The sequence below is a fragment of the Chiloscyllium punctatum genome, chromosome 3 (genome assembly GCF_047496795.1).
Source record: "Chiloscyllium punctatum isolate Juve2018m chromosome 3, sChiPun1.3, whole genome shotgun sequence".
Taxonomy (NCBI): Eukaryota; Metazoa; Chordata; class Chondrichthyes; order Orectolobiformes; family Hemiscylliidae; genus Chiloscyllium; species Chiloscyllium punctatum.
Window position 1 is genome coordinate 136633392 of NC_092741.1, and position 13334 is coordinate 136646725.

Here is a 13334-nt window from a genome sequence, read left to right on the forward strand (position 1 = left end):
GAAAAATGGGGGAACAGAGGTGAACAGGAGTTGGCCAGGCATCCAGTCAGGCTTGCTTCGCTGATCAGATGAAGGAGCGTCGCTCCGAAAGCTAGTGTGCTTCCAATTAAACCTGTTGGACTATAACCTGGTGTTGTGTGATTTTTAACTTTGTACACCCCAGTCCAACACCGGCATCTCCAAATCATGACTAGAATCAAAGTTGATTGTCATTGCACCCAAAAATTGGAAACTATTGATGTGAAATTATGGAACGTCTAGTACCTGTTCATTAAGGTTTCTCAGCCCAGAAGAAAAGCTAGAAGATTCCTTTTGTTACAAGATCATATTTGAGATGAAATTAGAGTTATCCATATGCTTCAGACAAGACAAAATTTAGCTTTATATCTAGCTTTTTGTTGGGCTCCTTAGGCACAGCCTTTGAATTGTTAACTTTGAGCTGGTGGCCTCAGGTCTTATTTGGATTAGCAGGACTGTCAACTCTCCCTTTTTTGGTATCTTCTTTACCCTTTGCAGCTGGTAACCACATCAATATTGAGAGTGCTTAAGTTGTTTAAAATATGCTCCATTTTCAAAATACCCTGCCCTCTTCTCACTTTCCCCAAAACATAGGAAAAAAGGTATGAAAAACATGAGTAACAAAACTAATATTAATTCTGAATCACAATGAGGTATTACAGTAATGAGAACAGGAGTTGGCCAGGCATCCAGTCAGGCTTGCTTTGCTGATCAGTGCGATCATAGCTAATTGAATACTTCAGTACTTTTTACCCAGCTAATCCCCATGACTCAGTATGCCTCTGGAAATTTGAAATCTATGGGTCTCTATTTTCAATATACTGAAAGAGCTTTCACAGGTCTTTGTGGTAAAGAATTCCAAATGTTCATAAATGTCTAAGAAGAAAACTTGGACCTAAGTGACATCTTTTTAAAAATGTATTCCTCAATGAGGGGAAGCATAAACCTTGTCTATCTCTTTAAATACTTCATAAATTTCAATGAGACCACCTCACATTCTTTAAAATACGAGGGAATTCAGACCCATTTTGACCAATCCTTTTCTGTAGGACAGTCCCTTCATTGCACTTCCTCTTTGGCAATAATATCTTTTGAGACAAAGGGACCAAAACTTCACAAACTATTCCAGGTGCTGTCTAACCAAATTCCTGTTCAATTGAAGCCAGACATCACTATTCCTGTACTCCAGTCTATTTCACTAGAATCAGATCATTCCATTCGCCTTTCTAGTAGCTTGCTGCACTGACATGTTGGCCTTCAATACTAATCTGCAAGGGCGCTTGGGTCCCTTTGTACATTTCCACTTTCCAAGCTCTTAGTGTTTAAGAAATACTATGTAACTGTTTCTCATCGCAAAGTGGATAATCTCACATTTTCCACGTTAACTTCCAATTGTTGTGTTCTTGCCCATGTGCAAAATCTGTCCAAATCCTCCTGAATCCACCTTACGTCTTCCTCACAACACATTCCCACTTAGCCTGAAATCATCCACAATTTTGGAAAGATTACACCTGGTCCCCAGTCCAAACCATTGAAATATATTTGGAACATCTGAGACTCACGTACTGATCCTTGCAGTAACCCACTAGTCAGAGCCTGCCAACATGATTCCAATTATTCCTGCTCTCTTTTCTGTCTATAGGCCAATCGTGAATCCATGCCAGAACATTATCTCCTAACCGGTGTGCTTTAATTTTTCTAACCGATTTTTTGTGGAGGAGTTTATCAAAAGCATTCTGAAAATCTAAATATACTACAGCCGTTAACCAACGTTCATCAATTTTGTTGGAACATATTCAAAAACCCCAAGTTCATCAAGCATGATATCACATTCACAAATCAATGTTGACTGTACCCAATCAAATTATCAACGAGGTGTCTTTTTATCCCATCCTTTATAATAGATTCTAGCAATTACCTTGCTATTTCTGGAAAGCTAACAGGTCTGTGGTTTCCTGTTTTCTATATGTTGTGGTAAAGTCATCAGTGAAAATCAAAGATTGAGTTGAGGGTGTGAGAGATAAATTGAAGTCCATTCATTCTTAATGTTGTGAGGTGAAGGTTTATACAATATGTGTGATCTGACCAGTCAAAAGACTGTTCATATTAGATTCAAGTTGTAGATTTCTTTAAAAAAACTTGATCACTCTTACTCAGAGTTCAATGATAGACCATAAAAATCATATGAAATTTCACAGACATTTCATGCTGTCATTTGATGATAAAATGTTGTTTAAACACTGGGCAGGGGATGATGCATGACAATTATTTTGTTGTTTGATTTTGAATTAACCAATACTGAAGGAAAATATGTAAGGACCTTTAGATGGAAATATTAGGTATGTAACTAAATTTCACAGTATGTTTGATTTCGTTTCCACGATTCCAGTATACACAGTAATTCTGTCCATGCCAAATATTTGAGGAACTGTAATTCACTCTTTCTTTTAAAATGTAATGTCCGTCTTTGTCTGATTGTCTAACTCCTTGTTAATTCTCGGTTAGAAAGTAACCAGCCAACATGTCTTGGACTGATCGTAGTGCAAAAGGATGCCATTCAGCCCTCTACAGCAATGCAATCAACTTCACATCCCTGTGGCCATGAAAGCTTATTTCCAACTTCCTTTTGAAATTGTTTATCATTTTTATTCTCGCCATTCTTATAGATAACAAGTTTCAGATCATTTGCAATTGGTACACAAAGGATGTTCTTAGTGTAATCCTGCATCACTTTCAACTCCATAAATCTTTGTCCCCGAGTCCTTGTATTATCTGCTAATGGGAGCAGCTTGTGTTTGTCTGCCTTATCTAAACCTGTCATAATCTTGTATACCGCTACAGAATCTCAGCCGAGTCTTATTTGCTGCAGAGAGAATAACCCCATCTTCTGCAACCTCGTCTTGTCACTAAAATGTTGAAAGCATTTTGGCAAAATCTCTCTTCATCCTGTCAAACAGCCTCATTTTCTTCCAAAGATATGCTAGCCAAACCCAAATACCTTTTCAGTGACATGAAGACTGCGGAAAAAATTCAAGACCTGAGTAAATATCATCCTTGAATTGAGAGGAGTGCCAATTGTAACAGTTGCTGGAACTAGATGCAATAAATACTCTGGTTATGGTCTAACCAGTGTTTTATAAATGTTTTAGAAAAATCCCTCAAATGCTTCTTTGAACAATACTGTTCAAAAAATATCATGTTTGAATACTACCACTTTTGATAGCCTAAATTTTGCATTTGCAATGACCGTAAAGGTGATAGTGTTCATTGTTGTTACAACTGTGAAGCTAACAGTCATTTCTCAACACGAACACACTTAAATGTAGAAACCCAGAAATTACTGTTGATGCTTTTTCAGTCTTTCATATGATGTTTATTGAAAGCCTGCAAATGGAGGTCTTTGACAATTGCTTGAATTGATGTGAACATACCCTTTTTTTTACTTTGCATTTAACTGTAACCTCCCACTCCATCCCACCATGAATAAAGTTCTCCCCTGTTCAGTGAGAGAGATTCAGTTAATGCAGATGCAGAGTGACACAAACATTCTCTCCTAGCTGAGGTTGCCATGCAGGACTCTCCTTCTTAACCTCTTCCCCTCACCTGAGACGGCAAGTTAAAACATCACGAGTCATCTCTCTCTAAGGGGGGAATAAAACCACAGTCTGGTAAGACTATGGTGACTTGACTTGACTGTGAGTAAATTTTGATAATTTATTAAGTCTTAATTATTGTTACACAAATTCTAGTTTCATATTTGAGAATGTCAAATTTCTTCATTACAATGTGCGAATCATAGGTTAATAATATTTTTAAAAGTTTGTTTCATATTTGTTTTGTTAATTTTGTATGTTGCAATCTTCAATTTGCTACTATGAAAGGATTTAAAATAAATGGTAATCATTTTACTTATAGATTGAAGAATTCAAACCTGGCTGCTGTGAGGTGCACTGCTTACTCTGTTTGATGGCATCATTAATGCTCCTGATTCCTGATAGCTGGCATTAGAATTCAACTTAATATTGGAAAAGTTGCAATTGGGACGACATATTGCTGGTCTTTTGTGAGCAGCTTTCTTCAAGGTCAGTGTCATCACCTTCCCACTGACTACAACATCTGGGCCAATGTAATTTGTTTGTTGAATATAACTTCCTTGCACAGTTGTAGCAAAATTTCATGGGTAATTATTGAATTTGTGCATTTTGGTTACAGGAAAAAATGGAAGATCTTCAACTTGACCCTCCAGTTACTGATACGATAACATTCAACATTAATGAGGAGGTTAACAATGAGGAGCATGTGAACACAATGCTGCAAGAATCTCAAACTCAGCAACAGCAATTGCTGTTTGGAACAGAAAATATTGATCTAGGTCCAGATGCGTTCATTTCTGAACCAACAAGCAAAATATCTGATCCATGTTCAGTGAATCTCATGGATAAGCTTAATGATCAGATGATGGAGAGTGTAATAATATCTGATTCACCTAGTAATAGTGAGGGTGATGCAGGTGATCTAGCAATCCTGCATGATTGTGAAGAGGCTTTAGAGATGGGATGTGGTGATGTTCAGACAATGGATTCGGAGAATAAAGATTATAAAGAGTCTTCTGGTGAAGACAGTGAACTCACACCTTCTGTCGTACATGATGTTGATGATCGGTCTCCAACACAAGATGCCAAGTCTACCCCGCAAAATCTGGAACTAGCAATCGAGTCAGAAGAAGAGTATCAAGCAACAGGTCAAAGCCATGAAAATGAGTCTGAAAGCCTAGTTGATTCAGAATTGCAGGAGAAGCAGACCCTAGTACCAGTTACCACCCAATTGTCCAAGGATGAGCATCTGCCTGTGTGCACTATTTTTAGCCAGGACAATCAGTCTAAATCCCAGGTTCGAGCTCCTTTGAAAGCAGATGGTTATGAATCTCAGATGGTGAAGTCTCCTAGCTTTGGGACAATTATTGAAACTCCCAGTAAACCAGCATTATTTGGAGTACACCCTAGTCCAAGCCTCAGCAAATTTTTTACAGATGATGCCAGTTCAAGTTCATCAGCAGCAGAATTTTTTGACTCTTTTACTTCGACTTCTTTCATTTCTGTTAGTAATCCGAACGCTAGTGCTTCAGTACCTGACAGACTGTCATCGCTTTCTTCTTCGGGAATAGCTGATGAACACAATGGTACAAGTCAATCTTTTATCATAGGAAGTGATGTCCCACCTTCTTCAGCCTCATCTATGGAAATATCTCTGTCACCTAAGCCTTTTACCCAGCTCCAAGCAGCATTTGCAGGAAGTGATGATCCCTTTGCAACAGCATTGAATATGAGTGAGATAGACAGGCGATATGATGCTTGGCTTCCTTCGTCAGAGACTAGGAAGATTCTCATTTCTGTCGCTACCCAGCAGTACAGCACAGTATTTATCGACAAGGAGAAATTAACCATGCCAGGTCTGAAGTTTGACAATGTGCAAGTAAGTCAGTTTTTGTTTGCATCCTATAATGCAGTAGTTGCATTCTAGCAAAACTTTGCTTAATAGAAAATCACTTAATATTAACAATGGGATCTATGGGAAAAGTGGAATTAGGGGCAGACCAGCATAAAATATCACTCACAATTGTTCAAAAATTACCCAAAAGTTGAACGCAGAGTATAGCACAGCCTGAATGAAGGTTGAAATCATATTTGTTAATGAAACAAAAGTAAACGTAACACAGTACATTTAAAAGATGTAAGAGTTGCTCTCTGTACAGTACCTCTCAAAGCTGGTCTGCCAGCAGCTGACATCGCGCACACACAGATTGGTAACAAGACAGGCGCTGGAATCGCGCATGCGTAGATTGGCCCGAAGACTGTCTTTGACAGCGTATGTGTCGATCGACACAAAGACTGGTGCTGCCATCTCGCATGTGCAGATTGGCATGAGGACTGGTACTGATATCACTCAACTGCAGAATGGTTCGGGCATCTGTCCGCACATTGGCCCATACGCAGAATGGCACAAAGACATGTGTGCGTGGAACAGTGCGGAGATTTTGATGCAGACATCAATGCATGCGCAGAACCAAATGCGCAAATCAATTCCCACTGGAACTGCGCTATTGCCACTGGAGATGAGCATTTTCAAAAATACCTTTCCCTAATTCTTCAGTGATGTTACAGCCAAATTGCACAGCCAAAACACGTGTTATCCTAGGAACTACCTGTACCACACTCAGTGTGTTCCAAACTAGCACTTTATTGGGGAAAAATAAATTATTTGTAGGTAAGTGCTATGCTGTGTTTAAAAGACATTCTAAAATTAATCCAATCTGCTGTTCCTTTGTTTTTTCTAATTCAGTTTGCTGCTTTTCAGAATTAGATACTTAAATCTGCATGCAGAATGTTATCTTTGCCTTCCTTGTCACTTGGCTAGCACAATGGAAGCTTTATTACATTTCTGAGAATTAATACATGACCTGTCGGGTGCATTAAGTCCAGCCAGACCCTAGCAAAGGCTACAAATCCATGGGATTAATTGATTGAAGTGTTTAAAATTGAGGATAGGAAAAGTAGATTGAAGTTCTGAAGTCATCATATTTAACTCAAAATCAGGTGGCTGATTCTTCTACAGATGCTTTGTCTTTTTTTTGTAGATCTAAAATTAGCTTGTTTCTAGTGATGGAGCGGCTTAGAGAACAGGAACATTTATGGAGAGAAAGAAGAGTTAATATTTTGAGTCCAGTGATTCTTGTTCAAAGTTGATATTAGCCAGGAAAGAGATGAGACAGGATGGGGGAGAAAGGAGTGGGTGGATAGGTGGCAATGGAACCTAGGGAAAGAGACTGTTAGTCAGACAAAAGGATGGATAATGGTAAACCAAGGAAGCAGAAAAGTTGATAATGGGGACCATGAATAGATGAAAATGAATTGCTTATGCTGAAAGCAGCTCATTGTCATGACAACTGGGATATGATGTTGTGGATAAAAAAACATGGAATGAGGTGTTCAGGTTCTAAAATTATTGAACACTCCATTGAGTCTTGAAGGCTACATGGTTCCCAAGTGAAAAATGAGTTGCTATTCTTCCAACTTGTGCTGAGCCTTCCTGGAGCATTGTAACTATCCTGAGACAGAAATGTTAGCTAGGGAACATAGTATTGGGTTGAAATAGCGACCAACTGGAAGCTTAGTCATTTTTAGGGGCAGAAAATAGGCATTCCACAAAGAGGTCACCCAGTCTTCTAAATCGTCTTTTTAAAAAAAAAGCCAATGACCCTGTCTGTCTTAACTACTAAAGTAATATACCAAACTTAGAATTGTAAGTGCAAGCTATCTACCTGAAAGGGTAGATTAGACCTTAAACTTGCCATCTGAAAATTATTATTATACCTTCAGCCTCGCATAATATGTTCAAATTTGGAGAAGGATTGAACATAGCCTAATAAGCAGAGATGAACTTCTATGTTCATCTCTAAGCAGAGATGAAGAGCCTCCAAAAATGTGAAACTGGCTGCAGCAACAAATAGCTGGTCCCATTGAAGCATAAGCTTTTAAAACCCATTGCAGATAATCAAGATTTGGCAGTAAAATTGAATAGTTTCTTCATCAATGTTCATACAGGAAGTAATTCTGAGTACAATTAGGTGAGGTTAAGTGGTTCTGAATACATAGTTACAAAATAATATTTTACAGTGAACTTAAAACAGTTTAAATGTGTAGCTCAAAAATGGGAATGAATGAACTACAAAATCGTGCAATTTAATTGCTCTATATCCATGGGAAACAACTGGAGTACATCATGAGTACAACATATAAATGAATATGTAAATTGCATATGCATTATGGGGAGTTGTAAGGATAGACTTATTACTTCCTAATACCATCTTGCTGAAATTGTTTTTGAAGTATGTTAGTGAGTGAGAGCAATCTGGAAGTTCCATTTCTTTAGGTTTTTTGTGAAAGTAATAGTAAGTTTACACCTGAAGAAATATACCTCAAGTCATAAATGTACAAAATATCAGAGAATCTTGTAAGGCACAAGATTGGGAGCATATGGAACTTGATGTGCTTGAGAAGTAGCCAGTGATCTGGGAAAAGAAAATTCTAATACTCCTGCGTTCATAGCCAAGAAATGAAAGATATCACTGGCACTGATTGCAAAGCATTTTGCAGCTATAGTATAAATTGGATAAAATAACTGAATTCTGTAGGTGGGTTGAAAGTGATTGATTGCCATTGATGCCAAAGCAACAGTTAATGTGTCACTGGGGATTCCAACCAAAACTTAATTACAATGGCATGAGGAAAAGAAACTCTCTCCTCTGGTGGAGTCATCTCTAACATATAGGTGGAAATCAATCAGGTTTTCCCAAGAATGTCACTGCAAGTGCTCTTCAGGATCATATCCTCAGCCCAACCATCTTCAGCAAGAACCTTCCCTCCATCATAATATCAGAAATGGGAAGGTTCCCTTATGATTGCACAGTGCTTCAATACCTTTTACAACTCCTCACATATGGGGTAGTTTGTGCATGAATGTTGTGCAAGAACCTGGATGGCATCCAGGTATGTGGCATCAAGTATATGTGGCAAAGGGTATGCAGTGATTAATTCCAACAAAAGAGCATCTCACCATCTTGATGACATTCAGTTGCATTTCTATCACTGAATCCCTGACTATCAATCTTGGGCTTACCATTGACCAGAAACTGAACTGAATCAACCACATAAATTCTGTGGGTACAAACACTGCTCAGGGGCTGGAAATCTGTGGCAGACAACTTGCCTCCTGACTCCCTAAAACCTGCCCTCCATCAACAAGGCACAAATCTGCAGTGTCCTGTAATACACTCTACTTGTTTGGATCAGTGCAACTTTTTTGACACTCAACATCATCAGGGTCAAGACATCCTATCTACCCCCTTTGTTAATTCCTTCCACCATTACATAGTGGCATCACTGTGTGCCATCAACAAGTTAACCGTTCATCGTTTATCATTATGCCAACATTCTGTCAGTCACCGGATCAAATCCACAACCGCACATTGAGTGTACTTACACCACAAAGACTGCTTTGGTTTGGAAAACAGCTTACCATCACTTTCTTGAAGACATTTGGGGTTGGAAAACCTCTTAGCCAATGACGGTCACGTTCCATGGATGATTGAAAAGCAATATTACAGACACGATCATGATCAAGTTCATTTTTTGATTAAATGTAGATACACAAAATTATAATAAAAATATTGTAGGTGTAATTCATTATACATCTTGAAGTTAGGTATTTTGTTGTTTTTGTTATTTGAATTTTATTATTATTAAGGCAGGTGGCAATTTGAAGATCCAGTGTTATTTGAGGCTGAGGAAATGCATAGCTGGCATATTACAATGTTACCCCTAGCATCATGACAAATTTATATGGGTAGTTTGTCTCAAGTATTGATATGGAATTTATAACGAAGGAAATGTATCTAGTGTAATATTTTTAATATCATTGTTACAGTTTATGAATCATTCTTACATATTTATTCATGTTAAATTTAAATGCATAGAAATTATTCAATACCAAATTTTAAAAAAGACTTGTTTTCCTCCATTAGCATGTGCAATTCAAAGTTCCAGGACAGACTTAAGATAACTTTTTAAAAGCGGCTTTGTCTGGCACAAATAACTGGTTAATCAATTGCGTTAATGCCTTCTGATCTTTCAGGGTGATGCAGTCAAAGAAGTAATGCTGCGGTTTTTGGGAGAGCAGGCTGCAACAAAGAGACAAGCTTTGACTGCAAGTGCTGTGGAGCAATCTTTTGTGGGACTCAAGCAATTAATAGTAAGTAAAGGACTCTATTTAGAATGTTATCATGTAAGGTAACGTGCTTTTAGGTATTCCACTTTGATATTGCATTGGATGATTTGTTACTTGAGACTGTATAGAAGAGGAAGGAATCTTTTGTTATTTCTGTCTTAAGTTCTTAATAAAGTATAGCATTGTCCTTATTGGCTTATCTATTCCTTACCCTGAAGGATTTTTCTGTTAGGAAAACATATTATCTGATTGGCAAGATTTGACAATTGGAGTTAAGTGGGGGCTTTAATTTTTGACATTTGATACAAATACTTTGATGAAGTGAAGGCATCTTAATGTCCTCTGTGAATTTAGCTAAGTAGGCAAGTACATTGTGAAGAAAACTTGAAGTCTGCAAATAGTTATAAATAATTTGAGAGAGTGGGCAAAAATCTGGTAGGTGAAGCATAATGTTGTAAAATGTGCAGTTCTCTCTGGCAGAGTTTAAGTACATAGAAGTCATACAATACCAGGTTAGGAATGGTACGGTGGCTCAGTGGTTAGCACTGCTGCCTCACAGAGCCAGGTACCCGGGTTCAATTCCCGCCTCAGGCAACTGTCTGTGTGGAGTTTGCACATTCTCCCCGTGTCTGCGTGGGTTTCCTCCCACAGTCCAAAAATGTGCAGGTTAGGTGAATTGGCCATGCTAAATTGCCCACAGTATTAGGTGCATTAGTCAGGGATAAATGTAGGGGAATGGGTCTGAGTGGGTTGCTGTTCGGAGGGTTGGTGTGGACTTGTTGGGCCACAGGACCTGTTTCCACACCGTAGGGAATCTAATCTAATCAATACCAGATTAAGATCCAATAGGTTTATTTGAAATCAAAGCTTATGATTTGAGATAAACCTGGAGTGTAACCTGGTATGGTGTGACTTCTGACTTTGTCTACCCCAGTCCAATGCTGGCACCACCACATCATAATTAAATAGTGAATAACTGCAGAATTCTGATGTGCAGAGGGATTTTGGTGTTCTGGTGTGTGTATGTTACAAAATGTTAGTGTGTACTTGCACCATGTAATTAAGAAGACGAATAGGATGCTATACAGTATTACGGGAAAAATTGAATGTAAACATAAAGTTGTTATGCTCTAATAATACATGGCATTGCTGAGATCACATCTCAAGTATGGTACTGTGTCTAGCTTTGGCCTCCATATTTAAAGCAGGATGTAACATCAGCGGTGGTAGTTCTGAGGTTTGCTAGATTGTTACTTTGAATGTGTGGGTTGAGTTGTCAGGACAGCTGAACTCGTTTCCACTGATGTTCAAAAGACTTGTTTGAAAGATGTAAGTTTTGGCGAGGGGCACAGGAAAATGATATTACCCTTGGTCTGGAGCGAGGCGTCACTATTTTAAATGAAGAGTTACAATTTTGGGGGTGGGGCGGGATAGAGGGGTTGGTGGGTGGGGATATGATGACCTTTCTTTGAGAATTGTGTTACGACACGGCGGTGAACCCCTCTGTTAATTAAACCAAGCGTGCAGAAAAGCTCACCTTGTCTTGTAATCTGTTAAAATATGAGTGACAGAAAACTCCCAAATTCCACTATTTAAAAGAAAATAATGTCAATTTAGATTAGATGACTTAGTGTGGAAACAGGCCCTTCAGCCCAACAAGTCCACACCGACCCTCCGAAGAGCAACCCACCCAGACCCATTCCCCTACATTTACAACTTCATCTAACACTACGGGCAATTTAACATGGCCAATTCACCTAACCTGCACGTTTTTGGACTGTGGGAGGAAACCGGAGCATCCGAAGGAAACCCACGCAGACACGGGGAGAATGTGCAAACTCCGACAGTCGCCTGAGGCAGGAATTGAACCCAGGTCTCTGGCGCTGTGAGGCAGCAGTGCTAACCATTGTTCCACTGTGCCGCCCACAACAAGTTCATACCAACCCTCCGAAGAGCAACCCACTCAGACCCATTCCCCTACATTTATCCCTGACTAATGCACCTAATACTACAGGCAATTTAGCATGGCCAATTCACCAAACCTGCACATTTTTTTGGACTGTGGGAGGAAACCGGAGCACCCAGAGGAAACCCACGCAGACACAGGGAGAATGTGCAAACTCCACACAGACAGTCGCCCGAGGCGGGAATTGAACCCGGGTCCCTGGCTCTGTGAGGCAGCAGTGCTAGCCACTGAGCCACCGTACCGCCCCAACTTAACTCTAAAAGTGAACATTAAACAATAACTATTGACAACTCTCAGCCCCCCTTCTCATTATCTGCCTCCAACTCTATAACAAAATGTTGTTCCAATAAGACCTTCATTAAAATTACATCAACTTAATTTCAAAACCACACAGTGGCTGTTATCTTCGATATCCATCTTTTTTCCGGCTGAAGATCTCCCTTTCTTTTTACATATGAAAAATATTCAAGGTAAAAATACCTTTGATAGGGAGTGTTTCCTAATTTCTTGGGTTTCTCTCGATGGCAGCTGCTCTGTCTCCAGTTTTCAAATGTCCACATTTTAAATCCCCACCGTCGGATCATCTCAATTAATTTATTGGTTTGCCAATGTCAAACAAATCGCAATTGGGTTTTAGTATTGCGGGGGCATAATTTAAACTGGTTGAATTCGAGTTGTTGTCAAAACAGCAGCCAAAACTCCAGTATCCATTTCACAATCAAGTGTATATTTTCAATTTTCCACTACACTCTGAGACTGCAATCTAGTCATATACACAGGTGCTTGTAATCTCTCAGTTCAGAACAGCATTCTCTCTGTCTTAAAGGTGCAATGCACGCCTTCAACTTCATAACAATTGTGACACTTTGGAACTTTGTGCATCAGTTGGCAGTGGAAGTGAAGTTTTGGATATTCCAAGGGAATGAAAGTTAACAAGGGTGGGTGAGAATGTGGAATTCAAATAGCCCATTGTATATTAGTATGGATAGAGGATTGGCTAGCTAGCCGAAGGCAGAGTTGGGATCAGGGTGGCATTTTCAGGGTTACAGTGATCAGTGTAAGCGCCACTATATATATATATGGATATATTTATGACTTGAATAAAAGTAAAAGTACTTTAGCTAAATTTGTGAATGACACAGAATTAGGTGGGAAGGCAAATGGTAAGGATGATACCTAAGAGTCTGCAGCAAAACATAGACCAATGGGCAAAGACTTATCAAATATAATGTAGGAAAATGTGCAGTTATGCTGTTTAACAGGAAAAGCAGAGGAGCTGAATTCTCTTCAAAAGGAAAAGCACTGCAGAAAGTTACAAAACAGAGAAATTTGGGAATCCTGGTGCATAAATCACAAAAAAACTAGCATACAACTTTGGCCAGTAATAGGGAAAGCAACTGGGATTTTGGCTTCCATTTCAAAGGAATTGGAGTATAAACTTGTGGAAGTCTTGCTAAAAATTATGCAAGGCATTGGTCAGACGACAGCCGGAATGCTATGAATAGTTTTTGCTCTTATCTAAGGTAAGATATACTGATGTTGGAGACAGTCCAGAGCAGATTCACTA

General features: G+C 39.0%; 1 protein-coding gene across 4 annotated transcripts in view; it reads left to right on the top strand.

The window, feature by feature from the left end:
• trappc12 (trafficking protein particle complex subunit 12) overlaps positions 1-13334 on the top strand; it is a 69993-nt gene that overhangs the window by 2670 nt on the left and 53989 nt on the right. For 3 of the 4 annotated variants that reach the window (XM_072561027.1, XM_072561030.1, XM_072561029.1), the window contains exons 2-4: positions 3934-4100; positions 4231-5490; positions 9709-9825. In XM_072561027.1, coding sequence (XP_072417128.1) covers positions 4237-5490; positions 9709-9825 — 1371 coding nt within the window. In that variant the 5' untranslated portion in view covers positions 3934-4100; positions 4231-4236. Of the gene's footprint in view, positions 1-3575; positions 3714-3933; positions 4101-4230; positions 5491-9708; positions 9826-13334 lie in introns of those variants that run through there. The other variant, XM_072561028.1, reaches the window with a different exon arrangement.